The 27,305-nt window shown below is 42.1% G+C and overlaps 1 protein-coding gene across 2 annotated transcripts in view; it reads right to left on the bottom strand.

Annotated features, from left to right (window-relative positions):
• Positions 1–26,441, bottom strand: part of grxcr1a (glutaredoxin and cysteine rich domain containing 1 a) — a 102,320-nt gene extending 75,879 nt beyond the window's left edge. For both annotated transcript variants that reach the window (XM_043692026.2, XM_087990551.1), the window contains exon 1: positions 25,893–26,441. In XM_043692026.2, the coding sequence (XP_043547961.1) occupies positions 25,893–26,303 (411 nt within the window). In that variant the 5' untranslated portion in view covers positions 26,304–26,441. The remainder of the gene's footprint in view (positions 1–25,892) is intronic.
• Between the last annotated feature and the right edge of the window lie 864 nt (positions 26,442–27,305).

Genomic DNA, 27,305 nt, shown 5'->3' with positions numbered 1-27,305 from the left:
AGGCTCGCATCCTTCCTGATGGACTCGGCAAATGGCTCTATGCAGCACACAAACAAGGCAGGAGAGAGAGGGCAGCCCTGCCTGACTCCAGAGCTGACTGGGCGGCACGGTGGCACAGTGGTTAGCAATGCTGCCTCACAGCGCCAGAGACCCGGGTTCAATTCCCGCCTCAGGCGACTGACTGTGTGGAGTTTGCACGTTCTCCCCGTGTCTGCGTGGGTTTCCTCCGGGTGCTCCAGTTTCCTCCCACAGTCCAAAGATGTGCAGGTCAGGTGAATTGGCCATGCTAAATTGCCCGTAGTGTTAGGTAAGGGGTAAATGTAGGGGTATGGGTGGGTTGCGCTTCAGCGGGGCGGTGTGGACTTGTTGGGCCGAAGGGCCTGTTTCCACACTGTAAGTAATCTAATCTAACCTAATCTAATCTATCTGATTCCCACCCATTGACTGAGACTGCACTGACAATGTTGGTGTAGAGCAGTCTCATCCAATTACAGATTCCCTCCCCAAAGCCCATTTTGGAGAGAACATCTCTCATATACGTGTGTGATATCCTGTCAAAGGCTTTCTCCTGGTCCAGGCCATTGAGGCAGGTATCCAACCCTTTGTCCTGCACGTAGGCGATCGTATCCCTGAGGAGTGCGAGACTCTCAACAATCTTCCTGCCCAGTACAGCACAGGTTTGGTCAGGGTGGATTACCGATCCCAGAGCAGACCTGACCCGGTTGGCGATGACCTTTGCCAAGATTTTGTAATCTTCATTTAATACTGAGATTGGTCGCTAATTTCTGATTTCCTCCCTCTCCCCCTTCTGCTTGTAGATGAGGGTGATGATGCTTTTCCTCATGGATTCACTCATGGTACCAGCCAGTAGCATACTGACATACACGTCCAGCAGGTCCTGGCCAATCAAGTCCCACAGAGTAGAATAGAGCTCGACCGATAAGCCGTCACTTCTGGGAGTTTAATTCTTTTCGAAGGACTCGAGGGTCTTGGTCAGCTCGTCCAGAGATAACGGCTGGTCCAGCCTCTCCTGTGTTCCGTCGTCTAAGACCTCCGTGATAGAGAACAGGAATGATTGGGAGGCCGTGCTGTCGGTTGGCTTCGCGTCAGACAGACTGGCATAGAAGGATTTGCTGATCCTCATGATGTCAGCCTGAGATGACGTTATCGAGCCATTTTCTTCCTTCAGGCTGCTGAGCACAGAGCTCTTTTTGTGCACCTTCTGGAAGAAGAAACGTGAGCACGTCTCGTCCTGCTCCACCAAGCGGACTCTGGACCGGAAGATTATCTTGGAGGCAAAAAGCGAGGCTTGCTGGCCCTTCACCTCCTTGAGGTCCTCCATGACATCGACCCCCAACAGCTGCAGCAAGAGCAGGTTCTGCATACTTTCCTGGAGCTGGGACAGTTTTCCCCGCCTCTCTCTCGCCTCCTGAACACCTTTGAGGATGAAGAACCTCTTGATGGTCCCTTTTACTGTTTCCCATCAGTCCGCTGGAGACTCAAAGAGGGGCTTCACAGTTCTCCAACCTGCGTAATCCCTCTTGAGCTCCTCGATGTTTGCCAGGGTCAACAGCTTGGTGTTCAGCTTCCACGTTCCCTTACCAGCCTGCTGCTCATCCTATAGGTGACAGTCAGCCAGCAGGAGGCAGTGGTCAGGAAAGAACACCGGCTTGACATCGGTGGATCTGACCGAGAGCGTTCGGGACACAAACAGGTAATCTATCCTTAAGCGGATAGACCCGTCTGCCCGTGACCCGGTGTATCTACGCTGCACTCCGTCTGCAGGGGTGCTGAAGACGTCGTGCAGCTTAGCATCTTTGACCGTTTCCATCAGGATTCTGGACATGCCGGATTGTCCATCTGCATCAATGATACAATTGAAGCCTCCGGCCAGAATGACCACTCTGGACATAGCCAGTAACAGTGGAAGCTGCTGCAGGATGGCCAACCATTCACTCTCACCCATTGGGGCATAGACGTTAATCAGTCTCAGGGGAGCGTTTCAATACATGGCATCAGCGATGAGGAGGCACCCGTCCACCACCTCCTTAACCTCAGAGATGATGAAGTTGCCTCCTCGCAGCAGGATACCCAGGCCGGAGGTGCGGTTATTGTTGCCCCCGACCAAACTGACGGTCCATGGGCCCACGAGCTCAACCATTTCCTGTAGCTGCTGAGGTGCGGTATCCCACACTCCTGCAGAAACAGGACATCGGCTTTAATGTAGGCCAGCAAGGCCAATGTAGAGACACATCGCGTAGCAGATTTAATGCTACACACATTAATACTGGCAAATTTTATCCCCATTTCAACAGTTTATGAGGTTACCAGTGTCCATTTGCTGCTGGTCCTGCCTCTCTGGGGTAGCTATCTGCATCCCTGTGGTGAACGCAAACTGTTGGACCCTCGCAGGGCTGAGGTAGCTGTCTGGCTCCACGCTGCAGACATTTCCCTGCTCTGGTGTCTTCGGGTCGGGACCAGGGTTCACACAGTCCCGTTCTCTGTCTGACAGGGGGGCTGTCAGAGGATCGCTGCTCCCAGTTACCTGGAGCTGTGGGGCGGTGGGTATCTCCATGTTCTCACCGGGTGGGGAGTAGTCTCTACCAACCCCCTCAAAGGGTTCATCATTTCCTGTTTGGGGGGTGCTGCCCTCCTTTCTACCCGAGGCACTCTGTCTCTTGCTCTGGTGCCAACCCTCCTTATGCCCGTCTCACCATCTGAAGAGCTGGTTGTATCCTCCTCGTGCAGGTGTCATTTCTCCCTTTGCTGGGTGGCTTTGGGCGCCTGGCCAGGTTTCCTCTTCCTGTTTATTACAGGAATCCACTCCTCTGCCTCCTTGGTTTGCTCTTCCTCCATTTCCTCTGTCTGTCCTGTGGGAGCTTGCATTGGCTGCTGCACCTCCCCGCTGGCTGCCATCTGCTCTGCTCCATCCTTGTGGGTGCCCCCAGACACCGTTACCCTGCTGGTTAGTGGTACCTTGCTGGCCTTTTGCGGTCCATGGCTCACATTGCCACCTCCGGCCATCTGTGCGTAGGTGGTGGCCCTTGTCTTGGGCAGGCCCTGTACATGTGGCCCGCCTCTCCACACAGATTGCAGTTCTTGGCCTCTTTGCATTCCTTGGTTGGGTGACCCTCCTGCTTTCAGTTCCGACAAATGGTGACCTTACAGTCTGCCGCCATGTGGCCTGACCTCTCACAGGTTTGGCACACTTTCGACTGCCCTGCATACGTGGGCTCCCTCTGATTGCAAAGCTGGAGGGTGGGTGGAGGATGTTCCCACTGGCATCGACCCTCAGGGTTACCCTGACCTGCCGTTTGCTTGTCCAGATCTCGAAAGGGTCAACCACATCGGTGCTTTCTCCCTGAACCTGGACGTACCTTCTCAGGAAGGTCAGGACGTCAGCTGCTGGGACGTGAGGATTGTACATATGAATCATAACCACCCGACTCCTCTGTGCAGGAAGCACACACAACGAGACCGCTGACAAGATGGAGAACAGAGGCTCCCCTTCCTTCTCCTTGAAGACCTTCAGGAGCTGCTAGCGCTGCTTCACACTCCTGAAGGTCCTGAAGGGAAATCCTTGCAGGCAGTACTACGTCTGCTGCATCAATCCGCAGCTCTCCAGCAAAACCTTCTCAACAAACACCGTCCGATCGACAGGTGTACAATCCTCCACTTTCTTCACAGTCACTTGGACTGTGTTGCGAATGCCCTGGCCTGGGCTGCCGGCTGTTGCTGAGGCCATAGCTCCGAGGTTGGCTGGTCCCTGAATTGGCGTTAGGCTGAAGCCAGCATGAAGATCCACCAAGAGCAGGTCAGCACAACCAAACGATCTTCCAACCTCCAATCACGATCCAGCAATGATCTCCACGAACTCTGATAACTCGAAGCTCCACACTTGATCCTGGTATCTCCCCTGCCAGGTATTGAATTAGAAGATCAGCCACAATCTAGTTGATTGACGGAGCAGGCTCACAGGCTGAATAGCATACTGCTGTTTGATTTCCTACCTTCCCCTGAACCACCTCATGGCTCACTTTACTGAATATCATTTACAAATGTTTTGTCCCAATTTGCAAGTCTTTTTACATCTTCCAGTATTCTGGTGCAAGATTTCACTTTAATTATGATTATTGTATCCAATTTAATATTACTGGTAAATGTTGACACCATGGGTGAACAATTCATTTGGTTAGACATGTTTCTTCTCCAAGGGCAGACTATGCTGCTGGCCATTACCTGTGCACCTCACATGGGAACCTTCAATGATATAAATGAGGAAGCACAGCGGGTAATAGCCAGTGACATTGTCTGCTCTGGAAAAATTGATATGCTTTGCGCAACACCATTTTGAAATAGCTCTTAGTAAAGTAATTTTTATATAATAAAAATGGCACTAACATGGATCACTGGAAGCACCACATCCACTTTCTGTCAGTCTGACAAGTTTCATATTTTCAGTTTACTGTTTTGTAGTTATCTTATCAATGATACTGTTACCTGGTCCCTAAGTCCTCCCTTTGTTATAAAAGTTATTTATATTGCACTTCTTCAAAATTAACTTCAGAATACACATTTTTGAAATCCAAAAATTTGCTATTGTGTACTTTCAGATGTTTTCAAAGGATTCAAGAAGCTTGATTGACATACGTAATTTGTAGATCTAGTTAAAGCTTTTAACTGTTTGAATTGACCTGGTCATTGGCTCTTGTCCTTCAGACTGGATGTCAGACCAACTTTGTCAAAGTCCTGCACCTACTTTCATGATGGCATGGTTGGACATATGTGAGATGTCCAATACCTTTGTAGAATAAGGTTAAAATGCATAATGAATCCATAACTCCTCAATTTATTGTTTGCTGCAATACATTAAGGCAGCCATTGACTTACCTGCCGACATCAACATTGAAATTTGTTTAGCGAAGATCTTCTCATTCCTCAGACTGCATGCTTCCATCAATCTGACAGAGGCACTAGCTGCCACAACCAGGAAGACATCTAGACTACAGCAAACAAAACCTTATGTGCCACCAATAAATTTGATCTCCAAGTCAGCATCTCCAAGGCCAAGATTGTGCTTCAGCCGGCACTACAACATCCTGTGAAGTGAGATGCCATTAATGGCAACCATCTCCAAGTTGTAGAAAATTTCTCATATTTTGGTAATATGTTCCTTAAAAGCCATCAGTGCTCAGAAAGCATATTCTACCTTTGACTGACATTAAGATTGCGCCTGGGAACAGATTTGCATTAAGCTGATGACTAAAATCAAACTCTATGAGGCCATTGAGCTTATGTTGTATGGAGTAGAGGGCCTACTACTGGTACTAAAACCAAGCTCCCCAGTGCTTCTACCAAAAACACCAAAGGTCCATTCTGAGAATTCAATGGCAAGGTGCAATAGGAGAAGTGTTCAATGTATTCCACAAGTAATCTAACCAATTCATTTTTAGCAATTTTTGTCAATGGAAATCCAATCATTTTTAAGCTAGATACTGGATCAACTGTTACTATACCAGAACATATACTGGGAGAATAAACAGGAGTTACAGCCTACAACAGTGTAATGACATTGTCCAGAAGGTATTGGTCTCAAGTGACATTCTTGTCCACTGCTCCATTGTTCCTAACCATCTTAGATCTCTATATAACACCTTCCCATGCAATCACAGAAGGTGTAACACTTATCCGGTCACCTCCTCTCCCCTCCCTTTCCAAGGTCCTAAACATAACTTCCAGGTGAAGCAGTGTACTTTTCACAATACTTGGTGCATGTTTAAATCAAATTAAATCAAGTGAAATGTTAGTTTTCCTTGCAGTCTGTAGTATTTGCTGCTCACAGTGTGTTCTCTGATTTGTGAGACCAAATGCTGAATTGGTAATAACTTAGCAGAACACCTCCACTCTCTCCCTAAAAATAATCCTGACTTTCCATTTGTCTTCCATTTCAATAAACCACCTCACCCCCATGCTAATATATCAGTCCAGGTGTTTCAGCAAAGCTCAGCACAAGCTGGCGAAACAATGTATCATTTTCCCCTTAGCCACTGTGCAGCCTCTGGGACCTAACACTTAATTCAACAACTTCCAGGCATGACTTCTGACCTTCATTTTCACTACCCTCCCAGCTGTGACCTTTCTTTTGTATCTGGCTTTGCTCTTATTGTCCTTTTCACATCAATCATTTAGACCTATTTTACACTTCATCATCCTACGGCGCCATTAGCACTCTCCCTGTCTTTTGCTCTGGACAACCACACCAACCTTTTCATTCACTCCTCCTACCCTCCTGTCAAGTATAGAAAAAAACATCAGCTTTGGACATATTGGACTCCGAACATTAACTCTGTTTCTCTTTCCACAGATGCTGTCAGACCTATTGCTTTTCTCCAGGACTAACTGTGTTATTTCAAATTTCCAGCATCAGCAGTGTTTTGCTTTTATTTTATGTTCATATGTTAGCAATGGTTGGCATTGCGTGCTCATACAACTCACCAACTCCTTAAACACGCTATCCATTGCTCAGCACCGTATGAGTCATTCCTCAAAACACATAGGCTACTTCCATACACGTCTCTCTGCTTACCTGGTAGCATGTTTAAATTTACACAACACCATGTTATAGTTTAATAGCTTTATTGGGAAGTACAAGCTTTCGAAGCACTGCTCCTTCATCAGGTCGCTAATGCAACAGAATCATAAGACACAGAATTTATAGTTAAAGATCATAGTGTCATGCAACTGATACAATATATTGAATAAACCTAGATTGCTGTTAAGTCATTCATCTCTTAGAAAGGGGTTATAGGTTTCGATTCATTAATATGCAATTCCCAGAATTTCTTTCAAGTCACATTCCCGAGATAACTTAAGGTTTTATAAAAAAGAAGGTGCTATCTCAGCTGAGACAATGCATTAAAGGTGTGACGTTAGAGTCTGTCTGTTTTCCAACCTTGAGTCAGACTGGTTCTACTTCCAAAGTAGGAATTTATAAAATGTCACATGGATTGACTGCCTGCAGATTGTGTGCTTTTTAAGCAAAATGGAATGTATCTGCAAATACAATTCTGCAAATGCAAATTCACCCCAAAGGCTTATTGGTGTGTGTGTGCACATGCATGTAAGGGAGAGAGAGAAGAGGAGGAGAGATGAAAAGGGAGAGGGGGAGAGGGACATGGAGAGAGAGAGAGAGAGAGAGAGTGAGAAATTGTTTGTGTGTGTGTATGTGTGTGTGTTTGGGGTGGGGAATGTGTATTGGGTATGTACGTGCATGCTTGGTATAGTGTGTGCTTGAACGTGACGGTGTATAAGCATGTAATAGTGTGTGTGCGTGGGTGTGAGTTTGGGGGGTATATGTGGGTGTATCTGAGAGAGCATGTGTGTATGAGAGAGGGTCTGCATGAGTATGTAAAGATATGTGTGTGTGAGAGAGTGTATAGTGTAGTGGGGTCACCTGTTGTGTAACATGAACCCCAGTTCCTGGCTGTGGCCATCCTCATGGGTATTGAACTTGGCTATCAACCTGTGCTCAGCCACTCTGCATTATTTTATATCCGAAAATCCACCTTGGGAGGGCTGTTACCCAAAGGTCCGAGGCCGAATGTTCCTGACCACTAAAGTGCTCCCAGCTTGGGAGGGAACACCTCTGTCTGGTTATTGTTGTGCGGTGTCTGTTCATCCATTGTCATAACATCTGCTTATTCTCGCCAATGTACTTTACCTTGGGGCATCATTGCCTGCAACATATGAGATAGACAACATTAGCTGAGTCACATGAGTATCTACTACACACATGGTGGGTGGTGTCCCCACGTGTAATGGTTGTATCTGTGTCGACACTCTGACACGTCTTGCAGTGGTTGCCATGGCAGGATTTCACGGTGTTGTGATCGATGTTGTCCTGAAAGATGAAAGTCTTGACAGCAATCTAGGTTTGTTCAATATATCATATCAGTTGCATGACATAATGACCTTATGTTATAAATTCTGTGTTTTATGATCCTGCCCCACTAGCTACCTGATGAAGGAGGAGCACTCTGAAAGCTAGTACTTCCAAACAAACCTGGTGGACTATAACCTGGTGTGTGATCTTTAACTTTGTCCACCCCGGCCCAACACCTGCACCTCCTCATCATGGCTACCTGGTACTCAACTCAGAAGCAGTGCAAACAATTTTCTGTACATTTCTTTCATCCTGCATAATGCTTACACTTTTGCCAACAATGTCTCCTTGTGCACACTTGCTTCTTCTGCTCAGTATGCACGGAATGCAGGGTACTAATCTGCCTAAAACCCCACCATAACCACTTTAAAGGCACACACTAACCTCAGTTTTCTGACGGGGCAAGCTTGTATACAACCGAAGAGAGTGTGGAATAATCAAGGTGCTGCAGCCTTAAGAGGCGACACTGAAACGTGAACAGCCCTACCTGGAGCAGAACATTTCCTTAGACATTAATTCTGATTTTACATGTTCACATTAGGACAATGACCTTTGACATCTTTTTTTTTTCTGGCATCCTTGTAACAGCCATTCCTTATGCACCCAAATATTGCTGCTGCTTCCCCTCCACCAGAATGGAACATTCATTTTCAGAAAAAGAATACTGCCATATGCTATTAACCTTCCTGAACATAAGAACATAAGAAATAGGAGAAGGTGTAGGCCATCTGGCCCGTTGAGCCTCCTCCACAATTCAATAAGATCATGATTGATCTATTTGTGGATTCACTTACCTGCCCACTTACCATAACTCTTCATTCCTTTACTGATCAAAAATTTACCTTGGCCTTAATAACATGCAATGAGATAGCTTCAAGTGCTTCACTGGGCAGGGAATTGCACAAATTCACAGTTCTTTGGGAGAAGAAGTTCCTCCTCAACCAGTCCCAAGTCTGCTCTCCTTTATTTTGAGTCTATGCCTCTCCAGTTCTAGTTCCACTTGTCAGTGCAAACAACATCCCTGCTTCTATCCTATCTATTCCCTTCATAATTTTATATTTTGATAAGATCCCCCCTCATTCTTCTCAATTCCAATCAGTATAATCCCAGTCTATTCAATCTCTCCTCATAAACCAACTCTCTCAGCTCCAGAATTAACCTAGTGAACCTCTTCTGCACTCCCTCTAGTGCCAGTACATCCTTTCTCAAGTAAGGAGACCAAACCTGTACACAGTACTGTAGGTATGGCCTCAGCAGCTGCAGCATAACCTCCCTATTTTAAAACTCCATTTCTCTAGCAACAAAGGACAATATTTCATTTGCCTTCTTAATTACGTGTTGCACCGAAAAACCAACCTTGTGTGATTTACGAACAAGGACAAGGTCCTTCAGCATAGCAGCATGCTGCAATTTTTCACCATTTAATAATCATCCATTTTACTGTTATTCCTACCAAAATTGATAACCTCACATTTAGCAACATTGTACTCCATCTGCCTGACCCTTGCCCACTCACTTAATGTATTGTATCCCTCTGCAGACTTTGTGACCCCTGCACACTTTGCTCTATCATTCACCTTCGTGTCTGCTGTGAATTTTGACACACTACACGTGCTTCTGAGATTGACTAGATGTTACAAACAAGAAAATCAGTGATCTGGATACAAAACAGCTAAGACATACAACTGTCAACTAATCAGAACAGTTGAAATTGTAACCAACAAATATCTATTTAAATATTACTAGAATTGTAATTTCTCACAATGAGACAGAAAAAATCAAAACCACAACACCAATTTGGACCCTCTCCCTTGGAGAGACATAGTTGCAGTAAATGATTAGATTATTCCACTATCTCACATTGTGTCCTACAAGCAACTGGTGAAAGGACGGGTGAAACAAAACCACCATGGGACTCACCATCTGTTCCTTCGATATTTAGCCAGACAGCTACCATAAACTATATAAACAACTCATTTTGTAGCATGTCACCAAGTAAGTAATTAATTCCACAAATTGAGGGAGTAAATATTTCAGGCTAACCGTTGGTGAAAGTGAAATATTTATGATTTCCTCTGGACTATGAGGAAATTCGTATGCAAAGTTTTCCCATCGTGTTATCAAAGGTTTATCATCATGGTATCTTTCAAAGATGGAGGTGTTAAGTGGAGTGCTCCAGAGCTGCTTGCTGGACCCAACATGTAAAATTGACAGGATATCTTAAGCAAGAGCTGAAAATGTGTTGCTGGAAAAGCACAGCAGGTCAGGCAGCATCCAAGGAACAGGAGAATCGATATTTCGGGCATGAGCCCTTCTTCAGGAATTATCTTATTCCTGGATAGGAAGATAGGAATTATCCTATCTTAAGCAAGAAGCAGGTTCAGTGTGGACATCAAATAAGAGTGAATACTGAACTCAAACAAAAACAGTCAAGATCTTACAGAAAGATCTCAGCAGGATTTGCAACTCAATTTATCAGTGGCAAAGAATATTTTAATTGAATAAAGATGAGTTACTTTGTATTAGAAATAAAGTAGGTGAAATTTTATTTGGCTAATAAGAGGCCAGAGTGTTAGCTGACTTTGTCATTCATCAGGCTTGACAATGAGACAATAAACTAAGAAAATAGAATGTTGCAGGAAAATGCCAAATCAACTGAATTCAAGCTGCAGAGATCATGTTAAAGGTGCATAGTCTATTAACCAGCCCACACATAGCACAGAATTCTATCACCTTCATTTTTATAATGCCAGCCTAAAAGATTTCCAGGTGCTGATGTTCAAGGTCCATCCACTCACCCGACATTCTCAGTGATTATCTTTAGGTGCCCAACCCAGTTAAGAACTGTAGGTGAACTCCACAAATGGGAAAACCATTGAGAGCTCCCAAGTCTGTGGCTGATGGCAGATCCCATTGAGAAAGATAGGTGCTGGAGCTGTAACTGGGGAAACATGAGACCATTCCAATATGGAGATGCCCAGCAAAGTATTTTGAATATGTAAAAGTAAAACTGTGTCACAGCTCCAAGATCTTCATTGTTATGGGGAGTAGGGGGCTCTCAATGTGCCTCAGGAATGCCACATTCAGCACACATCAGGTTTTGACCTAATTCAGACACCAGGTCAAAATTGGACTTCTATGTCAGAGCATTAAATAATAAAGAATGATTTTGCTTGTTCATGGTCTCATTATAAAGAGATAGTTCTGCAATATTTAGTAAAGCAATGAAAACAAACCCTAAATACTCACACCGACTACATCATGGCAATACAGCAAAGGTTTAGGGTCGTGAAAGGAAAGTTTAAAAAATAGGAAAACACTTATAACATCTGCAGGACATCTTAATGGATTAAAAAATCAGTGGGCAGATTGGTTTTATCAAATGTTTCAATAACTTAAGATTGAGATTGCGTAGATATTTATAGGCTTCTTATCTGTCCAAATACATGTGAGAGTATAAAATAAAGTTAGATTGCTTTGGAGAGTGATAAATAATGTAAGGTAGATGAATGCAGCAGCCAAACCGTGCACTAAATTCTACCCACAACAATAAGATAAAAGCCCAGGTAACCAGTTCCAGTAACATTGGTTGATTGGCCAGGACACCATCAGCACTTCTTGGGTTATACTTCAAATACTGTCATGGGATCTGAAAAATCACTTCAATGTTCATCCAACAGATTCAACCTTCAGTTATGCATTAATCTCACAATACTGTGTTGTATTAGTTTAATTATGTCTGGAGTTTCTGCAATGTGTTGTGCAGTCTATAAAGCTTAACTTACCCAAAATCACCAAAACCAACATAGTATTCCTGAATTTTAAGCAGATGATATATCAAGCACAAACATATTTCTGTGATTTTTTTCCACGATATTTTGAACGTATCTCTCTAGAAACTAGTCAATACAACTATGCAAATTTCTGCTAACTGCATTCATTTGTAGGTCTTTAAAAATGAACTATATTTTCTGGTTTAGACACTTATATGCAAGCTTTGAAATACAATTTTGTTTTAATTTACTGAGGAAATGGTTTCGGAACATCAATTAACCAACAAATGAGAAATTAGCTTCTGAACACTAAACTAACTAGTATATGGTTCAGCAAGCTATTTTTGAAAGAAATTTTCAGTTATTTAAAATCAGATTTTTATTTATTCATGGAATGTCATCATCACTGACTAGGCCAATATTTATTGACCATCACTAATTGGCCTTCAGAAGACAGAGGTGAGCTGTCTTCTTAAACATGTTGTATTCCTTGAGATGTTGAAGCACACACAATGCTGTTAGCGAGGGTGTGCCAGGATCTTGACCCAGCAACACTGAAAGAAAGGCATTATAATTTCAAGTCAGAATGGTGTGACATGGAGCGTAACTCGCAATTGATGGTGTTCCTAAATATCTATTGCCCTATTCCTTTTAAATGGAAGATAACATGTGCTTGGAAGGTGCAGTTGGAGAGGCTGGGTAAGTTACTGCAATGCAACTTATGGTAGCGTTTATAGCTGCCCTGTGCACCTGTGGTGAAGGGAAGGGGTGTTGAAGGTAGATGTCTGGGTTCTAATCAAGTGGGCTGCCTTTTCCTCAAATGATGTTGACTTTCTTGAGTGTTGTTGGAGCTGCACCTATCCAGGCAAGTAGAAACTATTCCATTACATTGTGCCTTATAAGAGCATACAAACAAAATACAGGAGTCAGACCTCCAGCCTGTTGAGTCTGCTCCATCATTCATAAAAATTCATGACTAATCTAATCACAACCAAAACTCCACAGTCCCATCTACCTTCAATAAGCTTTCACCACCTTGCATATCAATAACCTGCTCCCACTGCCTTTTCAGCGTTAATTCCAAAAACTCACCTTTATTGATTTTTTTTGGCTTATCTCTGTTTTAAATGGATGATTTCTTACCTTTAAACAGTGATCCCTACTTCTGAAACTGAAGAAGAAAAATTCTTTCCATTCTACCCTGTCACGATTCCTCAAGATCTTAGATGTTTCAGTTAAGTCACCTTTCATTTTCTAAACTCCAGCAGATTCATATCTAACCTTAACAATTTTTCTTTTTAAGAAAACTCATCCATTCCAAGTATTAGTCTGGGAAACCTTCTGTAAGCCTCTTCCAACCCATCACCTCCTTTCAGGAATAGGAGTGGGCTCGACAATGCTTCAGATGTTTTCTCACTGCTATAACTGAGTCATAACCTCTACATTTTATATTCAATCCTCCTCATCATAAACGTAAATGGTGGACAAGATTTAGAATAACAGAAGGTGAAATACTTGCCACAAGATACCCAGCCTCTGAACTGTTCTTACAACCATTGCATATATATGGCTGGTTCATTTCAGTTTCAGGTCAATGATAACTCCCAGTATGTTGGTATTGGCAGATATAATAAGGTGATACTGCTGAATATAAAATCATGATGTTGAAATTCTCTCTTGTTGGAGATGGTCATTTCCTGGAAGTTATGAGGTACTAATGTTACTTACAGAATTAAAGATTGATGAATTTCCATATTTACTGTTATAGATGTATTTGTGACTTTACTTGATAGGAAACAGTCATCAATTCAGAGGTGCTGGTGTATGCTAATTTCACCAGCATACACTGATTGCAGCACGGATGATATCTGCACTGGCTCAACTGCATTCATCAGTTGGATAATTGCCACATACCCAAAGACCTTCCTATTCAGTTAACTAATCAATAGGTCACAACCTCCTGAATGTCCATTCCTCTGTTATCAGGAAACCAGCAAGCAGATATGATCATGGTGGATGTTCCTACTAAAACTGGGAGATAATTGATGACAGCCATGGGCTCTGGAGACTGAGTGCCTGGAGGGGCATTGGAAGAGGTGAGAGAAATGAAAAGCTCATCTGGCCAAGAGAAAAGGCTTATGGAAAACTGATACCAGAGAATCAAGGAGCTTCTCAGTCCACTGTCCTCCTCTGCTGCAGATACATAGATGATCATGGCAGAATAGTACTCATGAGCTACATCAGGTAATGTTTAAGCATTACTATGACCGCCACCACATAACCATCACATTATAAGATTAAAGATCGCCACTGCTACTCCTGGACAAGTAGATTTATTTAAGAATTAATTAGCTATTTTAACAGATGACATAATACTTAATACTCTGCAAAGATGAACTAAAATTGTTTGACTCTCACCGTCGCATTTTTAAACAAATTCTTTTGAATGCAAGTGTTATGCCAATTAAACATCAATAAAATATTATTTTTTATTTCTAAATCAAGGTTTTTTTTTAATTCTTTCATGGTACATTTCATTGCTGGCTAGCCCAGCATTTATCGCCCATCTCAACTGAGTGATGATGTGTGTTTTTGAACTATTTCAGTCCACCTGGTGTGGGTAGACCAACAGTGCAGTTTGAGGAGTAGTCCCATTTCAGAAAATACCTGAATGCTTTCTGGCTTTGAAAATCCGGTCCCATAAAAATTACCATCAGTGTAAAGCAGAAGAGTTGAAACCTCGAGGGGGATCTGGAGAGAGGCATTTGCAATTCACATCGCAAGAGATAAATCCTCCAGCTGCCTTTCACAAAAAGGTTGTTTTTCTGGGGAACCAGAATTCCATCCATTGCAGGACCGCACAATGCACTTCTGAAAATGGTACTCCTTGTATGCATTTTGCAGCTTCCTGAGTGTGACAGGTATGCTTGGTGCACTTCAGTACAGCAGACAGTGACTGTGCAAAGCAAGGACTATCCCAATCCCCACAAGTTTGGTGGTATTAGCAGGAGGCCACAGACATATAGCTCCCTGGGACTTATACCAACCTCCTTACACCAGTGGGTTTTCAGAGTTTCTGTAGACCTGTCTACAAAGTCACCTTCAAGCTATTCAAGATTGCATGTTCAGCATTTTGAACATCCTATTACAGAGCACTTGCATTAGAAATTTGGGAAACAGCATCTCAAGGGCCATATTTTTATTCTAATCAGACATTTTGACATCTTAAAACAGGATGTGTAGATATTTTTAGTTGTCTGGCTTTTTAATAACCTAAGTGCATAATATGAAATTACAAGAATATGAATTAATATCATGGTTCCGGCACATTGCTTTACCATTAACCTGCCTTCATAATGCTATCTCTGCTTGAGCTCTTTTCTATCTGCCACATTTGAAATGCCTTTTACTTTCCAGAGTCAGGAAGTTAAAAATTTAGGCTGATGCTGCTGAAGTTATGATACCATATTTTATTTTTAAAGAATGACATAAGACTATTCTCAAGACTAAGTGGATGAGGAAATTAATCATCTTCAACAGCAGGTAATGAACTGTGCAAATGATATGTTGCTGTGAAAATTAAATAACTGTGTGTTTCCAACATCAATGGTGCAAACTAGAAAAAAGATGCATGAATGAGATGTGGTTCATCCAGTGTCACTTGTGCCTATGCCAATAGAGGATGTCCAACATATGTAGACGTATTTATCCAGTTAATTTATCACTTACATGACATTTTCACATGACACATGGAAGCTCAGGGGGCACAGATATTGAAAATGTGTGCATCAAACTAACATTTTCTATATAGATATGACATGAGAAATAGAAATTCACTTTGAATCATTACTAACAAGTTAAGTTCAGGCCACTTTCTGGTGAGGTTCTTGCAATGTTACATCAATGATGATCTCTCACATACACAGTCCTCGAACTTGACAGCCAACCCACCTGATTAAAATTTAAACCAAAGCCTATCCACTATCCACATGGCACAAGTCAGGAGTGTGATGGAATACTCCTCACTTTCCTGGATGAGTGCAACTCCAGCAACACAGCAGCAGTGTATACATGTACAAGATGCACTGCAGAAATTTACCAAAGATGCTCAGGCAGCACCTTCTAAACTCACAACCACTTCAATCTGGAAGATGATGGGAGAACCACCATCTGCAAGTATCCATCCAAGCCACTCACCATCCTGACTTAGAAATATATCACTATTCCTTCACTGTTGCTGGGTCAAAATCCTTGAATTCCCTCCCTAAGGTCTTTATGGGTCACCTACAGAACATGGACTACAGCAGTTCAAGAAGGCAGCTCACTATCATCTTCTCAAGGGCAACGAGGGATGGGCAATAAATGCTGGCCAGACAGTGACTCTCGCATTCCAGAAATTATTTTTTAAAAACTCTGCACCAGCTCCTGTAAAAGCTGCCATCATCAGTATTTCTTAAATATTATGAAGTTTTCAGCCTTTAGCATCCTTACAGGCAGTGTGTTCAGACTCCCACTACCCTCTGACTGAGAAATCCTTCCTCATGTCACTCTAAGCCTTCTGCCCCTTACCTTACATCCATGCCCCTGGTGATTTGTCCCACCACCAAGGGGAAAAGTTCCTCCATGTCTATCCTATTTATGCCCCTCATAATTTTGTACATCTCAATCATGTCTCCCCTCTGCTCCAAGGAAAACAATCCCAGTCTATCCAATCTCTTTTCATAACTAAAATTCTCTAGGCCAGGCAACATCCTGATAAATCTTCTCGGCATAACCTCCATTACAGTCACATCCATCTGATAATGTGGATTCCACAACCATGCACAAATCTCTAGCTATGTGTCATACAGTTTTGTACAGTTCCAGCTACACATCCTTGCTCTCAAATTCTATACCTCAGCTAATAAAGGCACGCAAAACTTTCATAGATTAGGAGTGACTTCCGTGCTTGAGAATCTCACAATCAAACCAGCTATTATTCCCTTAACATCATTCTTCACACACTCCCCTTTTTTTTCCCTACTTCTCCATCTCCTGCTCTTTACAGAATGCTGACCTTGACCCACCAGTATAAGGCAGAGTGCAGGGGCGCTAGGGCTGTTGCTTGGCATGCCCTTGCCAACATCCCATCTTTAGGACGATAGCATGAACACATTCATGGATGAAGAAAATTATTGTGAAGGTTATTGATATTCAAATAACACCATAATAGATTAACTTTTAAAAATATGACCAATAATCATGATATATATTGGTAAAAAAACAACAAAGTCCAGTTTTCTCTCATGGCTTTTGTGTGCCTGCCCCTTTAATGGTGCTGCTGCCTTTAAGGACCAAACTATCCATTTCTACCCATTGAAACACTACCAACAGTGCCTGATGTGTCCCAGCGCATTAATGAGTCAGCAGGATACCCCAGCAACCAGCTTATAGCACATGGGAGAGGTTATGGAGAGTGCACTGAGGTCACCTTGTTCCCACTCAGTTTATAAAGGAACATTACGCTGACAGAAACCTACTCTAGGTGTTTCCTGTCTGTGAGTAAGCCATTTTGTTAATACCATCATGAATTAGTGACTGACTTTTTTGAAACTCCAGACTCTCTCAATTGTTTTCTGGAAAAAGCAACAGAAGTTTCAGCTCTTCAAATGTTAAAGGATCACATGCTCCAACGTTTCAGCCTTTGTCAATGCTGATTGCAAGCTGCACATTCACAAAGCACATATTGTTGAATGCAGTGAGCTAAATATATGCAGACACAGACCACATTTTTGATTCTGAGAGCGTGCAGTAAAATTTCCTAAAACAAATATTTTACTGAAACTATACTTTGGACGTGCTTTCCACAAACAGATTAAATGGGTTCATTAACAAACCACATGGTGCAATGTCTATTTGCCAATTTTCCATAATCAAATGGCAAGATATTTACATTTTTCATCATATATATTTACAAGTTTAGGTAGGCTTTTCCCATAAAGTATTGTCACATGGATGTTTACAATTCCAAACTCTGACATTAACTTTCTTTACAGGAAGTTATGTTTTTGCACATGAAATTAATGCTATGCCTGAGATATTTTAATTTGATGATGTAATTAATCTAGTGAGTGATGAGAACTAATAAACCATCATGCCAGGTGAGAGAGTTCATAAAGTAAGTGACCTGCCCCAGCTTCCAGACCATTTCAAGCTGTCTCCCGTATTAAGTTAAATCAAATAAAGCATCTAAAAGCCATCCCAACCATAAGTCCTTAACTGCACAAATAATAGCCACTTAAAGTTTTCATTCTCTCTGCAATACAATTTTCCATCTGAAGGGGAAAGCAGTGGCAATTTGGGAAACATCCATTTCACTGGACAGGAAAATCGATTAATCCTTTAGAAATCTGCTGCGCCCATCGAGGCAACTCATAGAACAGGAATAGGCCCTTCAGCCCTTCAGCCCATCATGCTTGTGCTAACCATGGTGCTATACTAATCCCATCTGCCTACACATGGTCCATATCTGTCTATTCCCTGCCTGTCTGTCTGTCTAAAAGCTTCTGCAACGTTGCTAATATATCTACTTCTACCACTTCCCTAGCAGCTCATTTCGGGCACTTACTACCTTCTGTGTAAAAAATTGTCCCTGCATATCTCCTTTAAACTTTCCTCCTCTCACCTTAAACCAATGCCCCTGGTATTTTACATTTCTACCCTGGGAGAAAGACTCCATCTATTGACCCTATCTATGCCTCTCATTAATTTATATACTCACATCCTCAAAGAACTCAATAAGATTTGTGAGGCATGACCTGCCCCTCACAAAGCCGTGTTGACTGCATTTAATCAAGCCATGCTTTTCCAGATGGTCATAAATCCTATCCCTCAGAATCCTTTCCAACACCTTGCAGACAACAGACGTGAGACTTACTGGTCTGTAATTGCCGGGGATTTCCCTATTTCCTTTCTTGAAGAGAGGAATTACATTTGCCTCTCTCCAGTCCTCAGGTGCGATTCCAGTGGAGAGCGAGGATGCAAAGATCTTCGCAAGTGGCGAAGCAATTGCATTTCTCATTTCCCAAAGCAGCCGAGGACAAATCTGGTCTGGGCCTGGCGACTTGTCAATCTTAATGTTTGACAAAATTTTCAGCACATCAGCTTCCTCTATCTCTATCCATTCCAGCATGCACACCCCCTCTTCAAAGATTTCATTCACTACAAAGTTTGTTTCTTTCGTAAAGGCAGAAGCAAAAAACTCATTTAGGGCTTCCCCTACCTCCTCAGACTCCACACACAAGTTCTTTATGCTATCCCTGATCAGCCCTACTCTTTCTTTGACCATTCTCTTATTCTTCACATAAGTGTAAAATGCATTTGTGTTCTCCCTAATCCGTTCTGCCAAGCCTTTCTCGTGCCCCCTCCTGCAGTGCTGGGCAGAAAGGTGGCAAATGGAGTTCAATGTAGGTAAGTGTGAGGTGATTCACTTTGGTAAGAGTAACAAAAAGACGGGGTACTGGGCTAATGGTCGGATACTTGGTAGTGTGGATGAGCAGAGGGATCTTGGTGTCCATGTACACAGATCTCTGAAAGTTGCCACTCAGGTAAATAGTGCGGTGAAGAAGGTATATGGCGTACTGGCTTTTATTGGTAGAGGAGTTGAGTACCGGAGCGCTGAGGTCATGTTGCAGTTGTATAAGATTCTGGTGCGGCCGCATCTGGAGTATTGTGTGCAGTTTTGGTCATCATACTATAGGAAGGATGTGGAGGCACTGGAACGGGTGCAGAGGAGGTTTACCAGGATGTTGCCTGGTATGGTAGGAAGATCGTATGAGGAAAGGCTGAGGCACTTGGGGCTGTTTTCATTGGAGAAAAGAAGGTTTAGGGGTGACTTGTTAGAGGTGTACAAGATGATTAGGGGTTTAGATAGGGTTGACCATGAGAACCTTTTTCCACATATGGAGTCAGCTATTACGAGGGGGCATAGCTTTAAATTAAGGGGTGGTAGGTATAGGACAGATGTTAGGGGTAGATTCTTTACTCAGCGAGTCGTGAGTTCATGGAATGCCCTGCCAGTAGCAGTGGTGGACTCTCCCTCTTTATGGGCATTTAAATGGGCATTGGATAGGCATATGGAGGATAGTGGGCTAGTGTGGGTTCGGTGGGCTTGGATCGGCGCAACATCGAGGGCCAAAGGGCCTGTACTGCGCTGTATTTTTCTATGTTCTATGTCTATAGTGCCTTTACCATGGAACAATTGCTCCCAGTCCATGCTTCCTAACTCATGTCTAATCGCATCATAGTTTCCTCTTCCCCAATTAATTATCCTCCCATTTTGCCTAATTCTCTCCTTCTCCACAGCAAGGCATTTGATAAGGTTCCCCATGGTAGTCTCATTCAGAACGTCAGGAGGAATGGGATACAGGGGAACTTAGCTGTCTGGATACAGAATTGGCTGGCGAACAGAAGACAGCGAGTGGTAGTAGAAGGAAAATATTCTGCCTGGAAGTCAGTGGTGAGTGGTGTTCCACAGGGCTCTGTCCTTTGGCCTCTACTGTTTGTAATTTTTATTAATGACTTGAATGAGGGGATTGAAGGATGGGTCAGCAAGTTTGCAGACGACACAAAGGTTAGAGATGTCATTGACAGTTTAGAGGGCTGTTGTAGGCTGCAGCGGAACATTGACAAGATGCAGAGATGAGCTGAGAGGTGGCAGATGGAGTTCAACCTGGATAAATGCGAGGTGATGCATTTTGGAAGGTCGAATTTGAAAGCTGAGTACAGGATTAAGGATAGGATTCTTGGCAGTGTGGAGGAACTGAGGGATCTTGGTGTGCAGGTACATAGATCCCTTAAAATGGCCACCCAAATGAACAGGGTTGTTAAGAAAGCATATGGTGATAATTACTGTTGCCCAACTTTATTATAGGAACAACATTCGTTATTCTCCAGTCTTCAGGGACCTCACCTATATCTAAAGAGGATAAAAAGATTTCTGTCAAGGCTCCAGTAATCTCCTCCCTTGCCTCCTTCAGTATCCTGGGATAGATCCAATAAAGCCCTGGAGACTTGTCTACCTTAATGTATTTCAAGACACCCAAAACCTCCCCTTCCTTATTATCGATATGCCTTAGAATATCAAAACAACCCCTCTCTAGACTAATCATCATCCATGTCCTTCTTCTTGGTGAATACCAATGTGAAGTACTCATTATAGACCTCACCCACTTCCTCTGGCTCCACTCAAAAATTGCCTCCTTTGAAATGAGTGGATGACCTTTTCTCTAGTTACCCTCTTGCTCCTAATGTCCATGTAAAATGCCTAGGGATTCTCCTTAATCTCAAATGGCAATGACATTTCATAGCTCCTTCTAGACCTTGTAATTTCTTGTTTAAATTCTTTTCTGCTTCCTTTATACACCTCAAGAGCTTTGTTTGATATCTGTTTTGTAAATCTTACAAATTTTCCTTTTTCTTTTTGACTGGAAGTTCAATATCTGTTGTCATCCAAGGTTCCTGAATCTTGTCATCCTTATCCTTCATCCTCACATGAACATGCTGGTCCTGAACTCTGATCAACTGGCCCACATGTCAGATGTTGATTTATCTTCAAACAGCTGCCCCCAGTCCAATTTCATTTCCAGTTCCTGCCTAATACTGTTGGAATTAGCCTTCGCCCAATTTAGCAATTTCACCCGAAGACCAGTCTTATCCTTTTCCATGACAATCTTAAAGCTGACAGAATTATGATCACTGTCCCCAGAATACTCCCCCACTGAAAATTTGATCCCCTGGCCAGGTTCATTTCCCAATACAAGGTCTAATACAGTCCCTTTCCCAGTTGGATGATCTACAAATTGCTTCAGGAAACTCTCCCGTATGAACCTCACAAATTCAGCCTTATCCAAATCCTTAGTCCTACGGAAGTCCCAGTCAATGTTGGGGAAATTAAAATCACCCACTAGCACAATCTTGTTTTTTTATTTTACATTTTGCATGAACCGCTAACATATCTATTTCTCTATCTCCTGCTGGCTTTTTGGAGGTTTATAGTGTAACCCCATCATAACGATTGCACCTTTCTTAATCCTGAGTTCTACCCATAATGGCTCACTGGATAAACCATCCAAGATGTCCTCTCTTAGTGCAGCTGTTTTCCAAAATTAGTAATGAAACTCCTCCCCCACTTTTACATCCCTCTCTTTCTCGTCTGAAACAACTAAACGCTGAAATGTTGAGCTGCCAGTCCTACCCTTCTCTCAACTAAGTTTCTGTAATGGCTTCTACATCGTAATCCCATGTACTAATCCAGGCTCTATGCTTATCTGCCTTATCTGTTATACTCCTTGCTTTAAAATGAATTTGCTTCAGGCCACTAGTTCCACTATGTTTGTTAACCTGGCCCTGCCTGTTCTTCCTTGTTAGACTTATTTGACTGAATATCTCTCTTCTCTTCAAACACTTCACAGGCTGACATACTGCTCTAGTTCCCACCCACCTGCCACACTAGTTTAAACCCTCCCGAGTGGCACTAGCAAACCTTCCTGCCAGTGTATTGGCGCTCCTCCATCCTTCTTGTACAAGTCCCACCTGACCTGGAATTGATTCTAATGGTCCAGATTGCTGAATCCCTCCCTTCTACCCCAGTTCTTTAGCCACACTTACAACTGTACTATCATCTTATTTCTGGCCTAACTAGCATGTGGCACAGGGAATAATCCCAAGATTACAACCCTAGTGGTCCTGCTTTTCAACTTCCTACCTCACTCCCTAAATTCCCTTTGCAGGACCTCAACTCTCTTTCTTCCTATGTCATTAGAACCAATATGGGGCACAAACTCTGGCTGCTCACCCTCCCACTTCAGAATATACTGTGCCTCCTTAGAGACACCCTTGACCTTGGCACCAGGAAGTTAACACACAGTCCTGGAGTCTTGCTTGCAGCCACAGAAATGCCTGTCTATGCCCCTGACTATAGAGTCCTACATCATTATTGCTCACCTACACTTTGGCCCTCCCATCTGTACAACAGAGTCATTTGTGGTGCCGCTGATCTGGCTGCTGCTGCTGCCTTCCCCTGAGAGGCCAACAGTATTTAAAATGGTAATTTGTCTGAGAAGGTAATGGACACAGTGGACTCCTGCACTGCCTACCCACACTTACTGGACTTCCTGGTGGTCACCCAATTCTTCTGTGTTTGTGTCGCCCTTACTGGTGGTGTGACCAATTCACCAAATGTGCTATCCTCAGCATTATGGATGCTCCTTAATGAGTCCATCCCGGATCCATGAGATCCATCAGAACCTGCAGCTGAACACCCATCCTGCATACATTGGTTACCATGGAGACTGGAAATGTTCCTGATTTCCGACATATTGTAGGAAGACCATTCCACGGGACTGAGTTCTCCTGTCATTGTGATCCTTTCCAACTACAGACAATAATCTAGGAACCAATTACACACCAGTACCCACTGCACACAAAAATCAAATTTCTCACTCTTACACTCATTTCCTAACAAACTACAAATGACAAAAGTCAGTACTTTAACTCTCCCCAAGCACTACTCACTTAGTCTGTCAACCTGGTTCCTAAGCAGCTAAGCTTACATCACTTTTTACATTGTGATGTCACCTCCGGAACTCTGCCTCTGGATTTAGCTCCATTCCCATTGCCGAAGCTCTGACAGTCCTCAGTCCCACTCCAACTGACCTCACTCCTCAGAATTTATCTGGTAGCTCATGTTGCTGTTTACCCCTGTTTACATCCTGTGCTCTGTTGCCTCAACCCTCACCACTCACACCTTACTTTCTTCATGCACTGCAGTCTGTCAAACGGGCCCAAGCAAAATCCCTGAAATTGGAGATCCAGAGCTATCTTCTGCTTCATGGATTGCTGGTCATCCTTGCTGTGGTCACTACTCAATTCTGGCCCTGCTGTGACTGAACTAATCAGCTAGCAGCTCTCTATTGCCTAGGATCTCCTTCCTGACATGGGCAGAATGCCCAAAATTTACTACTACAGGTCAGTGCAGTGCTGACAGACTTTTTGGTCTGGGATGGTAATCCATAACTCTATAAAGTGCATCCTGTGATTTGACAATCTGATATGTTCTTCATCACCAGAGAGTACACTGAATGTTCCTGTTCTTCAGTTGACTGTTGAGAAAGTCATTCATGAGATGGTACATTTTTGGGTCAAATTGGATAACTGACTAAACAATACATAGCAACAGATAGTGACTAACAATAGTATTCCAATAAATATAAATGGCAAGAATTAATAGAACATTGTTGATCACGTTACTTTCAAATAATCTTCAAGAGGAGCATTTATACAACAGAATATACAATTTTATAGCCAAAAGCAGAAAGTACCCAGAAAATACAAATATTCAAACACATCTCTGACGAGTTTGCCAGTGGGCAGATATATTGCAAATAAAATTCAACACTGGGACATGTAACATAATGCAATTAGTATTAAGGAAATAAAGATATTAACAAATTAAGTCTACATTGTTAAACAAGAGGATAAACACGAAAATATTCAAGAGTCATTCTTGAGCAAAAAATAGTAGCAGTTACAAACAAAGTGTTAAAAGGGTCCATAGAATTTAAATCAAAGAAATTGTTCATCTCAGATTTAAAGTCATCTGCTGATGTTTTTGTTGTAGTGACGGTAAGACTGGCAGCTTCATGGTCACCATTCATGAATTGCTATCTGGAAGCAATATTATACTTAAGGACTGAGTTTAATTGTGTTTGTAGGAGGAAGAAGGAAGCACCTTGAAAAGTAAGAGTGCAAAGGAATCTTGTGACACTGTGACACAATAATTTAAAGTAGCAAATCTAGTTAATGAAACCATGAAAAGTGCAGACTTAGGGTTACTTCTCGTGGAAGGGAATTAGAACAAATAATGGTGAGCATATGGAATTCCCACCATAGTTGAGATGAATAACATAGAAGTATAAAGCATGTGAAGAGAAACCAGATAAATAGATAGGGGTGAAAAGAATAAAAAGATATGCTAATAGGATGAGATGAAGGCAGATATTATGAGGGTCATGTCCAACATAAACACATGCATTGACAAGATGCGGTACACTGTTAAACCTACATAATTCAATGTAATGTTTTACACCACCCAGTGTACCTATGTCATGCTCACAAGTTATAAGGCTGGACATTATTCAGGAATTCAGCTTAAACCTTTCATATAGTATCCCTGGTCTGTACATCTAACAAAATGCCCAAATGAAACAGAAGGAATATGCTACACATACGTAATGAGGCTATAAATGATGGAAAGTACTTAGTAAGGGATAACATATTTCAGATGTTTGCATTTTGACAGAGGAGCTATGATGCAAAGCAAACTGGGAAATAATTACAAGGCACATTTACAAAGTGGGTTCATACAAATTTGAAATTAAAGAATCAAAGGTCATGTTTATGAAATAAAAGAAGCCTTTTATTAAATTTAACTTCGGAAAGTGAATTTCATCCTTGGCCGGCCTGACTTATATTAATCCTACAGCTCACAAAGGCCTATCCAGATGAATAAAATATTAAAGATGTGATCAGATGTGGTCAGACAATTTAGTATAATGAGTACTTTCAGAGCATAAGAAACTAAGTTATTGCAATTGAAAATGTACAGTCTACTTACAAAGGAAAGGATATAAATGTCAACCTTTACATAATTCATTAAGTGGAAATTCACAAGTGCATCAGTTGCCAACATTAATTTTCTTAATACCTGCATGGTCAAGACTATGGACTGGCAACAGAGGACCTTTGACAATGTTGCATCATTGTTTGCTGCAACAAGAAATAAACAAGATCATCCAAACTGTGGTGAGAGTCATCTATTTATGCACATCATTGTGAATAAAATTAGATTCCTACCAAACACAAGCATTGTGGGGAGAAGTAAATTGCAAACAAAAATCCAATGTACTTAATTATAATAGGGCCACCGGATAACTGCAATTCAAATTTAATTTAAAATTTGAATAAGATGTGAACATCACCTCAATTTTCATATTGATTTTCAGACTTCTGAAACACTATTGCATGACAGCAGATATTTTGATACAGCAAATATGAAGAAAAATCAGAAGCTCGCCATGTTAATTACCATTACAAGAAATGGAATGCTCATTGGGAAAATCTTTATATTTTTGACATACCTGAACAGCACCATTTGATAAATTACCGAAAAGTGCTTGCCCAGCACTGACTTTATGTTTGACCCCTCTCACTGTACCATTTTTACTTAAGATATTAATTCTCTTTCTAAATATTCCTCTGTCTTTGGTGGCATTTGCCAACAGAAGCAAGTCATCACATTCACTTTCACTGCCATCAGTTTCCAAAGCGAAATGCTGCCCATTATATCCATTCACTTCGCTGTGGCTACTGCATTGCTCTGTCTCAGAATTGCTGGCACATTCTGACACTTGGGAGTTCACCAGGTTTCCATCGGTATACACTTCTTTCAGCACTCGTCCACTGTTTGCAGAAGATACTCGAAACCTGACTTTTTTCTGTTGTCGCTCCCCGTCTGTCTTCACTAAGCCGATGAGTCTAGTTTTCTCCATTGGAGAGTGAATTTCACATTGTCTTTTCACAAAAATCCTTCTGCAGCCTGTTCAAATTGAATATGAAACCTTCCTACATATGTACGTAGATATTTCATATATATTGCAGTACCATCAAAATTTAAGAGTGTGAAGGGCAACAAGTCAGCATTAATCCTCATAGAGTCTTACTTTAATAATGCATAACATTACATCATAGCTGCCTTTATATTAGTAATAGGTAAAGTGATACAAATGATTAAATATTTTATCACCATTGTGCATTCTCTGTGTACCATCCAAATGAGGGAAGATAGTAACATTTGTTCATTCCAACAGAACATGCTCTATTCATTTTAAACCTCTCTCGTCTCATAATTAGGACCAATGAAGTGTTTTTAACAACTGGTGTTAAACCTTACCCGAACAGAGAGCAAAAAGGAACAGCGGCCAAAAACAAATGTGCAGTCCTTGCAGAACATGACAGAAGTTAATTTTATTGGAATAAATGATGGCAGAAATTCCCTTAGCTTTTATAAGAAAAATATATACATTTTCTTTTGAAACAAGAGAATGGCAACGTGCTAGTACAAACTGGATAAATTACATAAGTTAGCATTCATGGCAAGCCATTTGGCCCATTTAATCCATGTGTGTGATTAGATTCCACTAGCATCTTCCCTGCAGTTTTCTCTCATGTAAATGTATCTTCATAAACTATTCCCTTCTCCCTCATTTGCTTGTATAGTTACCACTTAAAATACATCTATACTATTCACTTCAACTACTCAATGGCTAAAGATGTTTCTTTTGAATTCTCTCAATGTCACTAGCAAGTGTTGGCATTTGTTGGCCATCTCTAGTTGCCCCTCTCTAAGTCATCTCAGAGGGCAGCTAAAGGTCAACCACATTGTTGTTGGTTTGCAGTTACAAGTAGGACATTTGCATACCAGATGGATTTTTATGATAATCAATGATGGCAATATCATCATTTGTAACTCCAGGTTCTATTCAAAATTCACC

The sequence above is a fragment of the Chiloscyllium plagiosum genome, unplaced genomic scaffold (genome assembly GCF_037043375.1).
Source record: "Chiloscyllium plagiosum isolate Xiang-an unplaced genomic scaffold, Cpla_swu_hap1 HiC_scaffold_1, whole genome shotgun sequence".
In the NCBI taxonomy this organism is placed as follows: Eukaryota; Metazoa; Chordata; class Chondrichthyes; order Orectolobiformes; family Hemiscylliidae; genus Chiloscyllium; species Chiloscyllium plagiosum.
Note: the sequence above shows the minus strand (reverse complement) of the source record. Positions and strands in the feature narration are given on the sequence as shown.